At 48.8% G+C, this 1,433-nt stretch overlaps 1 protein-coding gene across 1 annotated transcript in view; it reads left to right on the plus strand.

The window, feature by feature from the left end:
• LOC104982649 (multidrug resistance-associated protein 4-like) overlaps positions 1-1,433 on the plus strand; it is a 350,332-nt gene that overhangs the window by 159,384 nt on the left and 189,515 nt on the right. Inside the window, 1 exon segment of the mRNA XM_010832083.1 lies at positions 1,104-1,198. Within this exon segment, the coding sequence (XP_010830385.1) occupies positions 1,104-1,198 (95 nt within the window).

Genomic DNA, 1,433 nt, shown 5'->3' on the forward strand with positions numbered 1-1,433 from the left:
TTCGGACTCCACCTTCAACATGTGCCTGGAGTGTAACCCCATCTCTCCATTCCCACTGCTCTCACTCTGGTCCTGACCACCATCATCTCTCACCTCGATTATTCCAGTAGCATCCTCATTTGTATCCACCCTCACCTTTCCCCACTTACTGTCTTTTTCTGTAAAGCACAGGAGCGATTCCTTAAAACCTCAAACCAGGTCTGTCCCCCTCCTCCTGTTACTGTGGTGACCACAGGCTCCTTCTGCTCTGGCTCCGCTCTCACTCCCCTCATTATCACTCTGTTCTCCTGGCCTCCTTGTCCTGAACCCCTTGGGCATCTCCCTGTGGCCCCTGAACTCGCCCTTCCCTCTGTGTGGAGCAGCCTCTCCAGGTCTGCCTGAGCCCCTCCTTGCCCCAGATCTACTCACACCTCCTCTGAGCAGAGCCCTCACACTCCAGTGTGGACTCACTTCTCTCCTTTACTCTCCACCCCCCTGAGCCAGCTTGCTTTTCCTTCCTGTCCCCAGGCCTTGTGCTCAGGTTAATTTTCCATATCATCTGTCTTCCATCATGGAAAGAAACTCTAGGAGCTTTGTTTCTTCACAGCTGAGTTCATTGTGCCCAGAGCAATGCCTGTCATACAGTAGGTCCTCAGTAAATATCTGTTAAAATGGTCAAACGCATAGATGCTGTGCAAAACTTCAGAATGAAAACAAATGAAAACACTGAGAGGTTTTTTTTTTTTTTTCTTTTTTTTTTAATGTTCAAGGTCACAGTTTATTTACTCTGACTTATACCCACTGCTCTAGCTTCCCAGGTAGCTTGGTGGGAAAGATTCCACCTGCCAGTGCAGGAGACACAGGAGACACTGATTCGATCCCTGGGTCAGGAAGATCTCCTGGAGGATGAAACAACAAACCACTCCAGCGTTGTTGCCTGGAGAATCCCATGGACAGAGGAGCCTGACAAGCCCTAGTCCATGAGGTGACAAAGAGTTCAATACAACTTATCAGCTGAGCATGTATGCACGTTAATCAAATACTTGTGTGAGGAACTAATGCTAAAAATGTAAGAAGGTAGTAGAATACATTTTATATATTTTTCCCCTTTTCTATCTGTATAGGATTTACAGCTTTTGGAGGAAGGAGATCTAACTGAGATAGGAGATGGAGGAACACTGCTGAGTGAAGGACAGAAAGCCCGGGTCAGCCTCACCAGGTAAATGGGGTTTCAGTTGCCATCTGCCCCCTCTCCTCCGCAGCTCCTAGTGGACGTGAGCACACAGACCCTGCTCACCGCGTGGGCCTGTGTGAAACAGGGTCTTGGTCCTTTCCCTGGGCTCCTGGAATGAACCTGGAGTTGTTGGATGCCGTCATGATTGAGAGATGAGACCCAGGGAGTGTGAAGTGTCCTCTCCTGACATCTCTCTGTGTTTTCTAGAGCTGTGTATCAG

The sequence above is a fragment of the Bison bison genome, unplaced genomic scaffold, assembly GCF_000754665.1.
Source record: "Bison bison bison isolate TAMUID 2011002044 unplaced genomic scaffold, Bison_UMD1.0 scf7180017864535, whole genome shotgun sequence".
In the NCBI taxonomy this organism is placed as follows: Eukaryota; Metazoa; Chordata; class Mammalia; order Artiodactyla; family Bovidae; genus Bison; species Bison bison.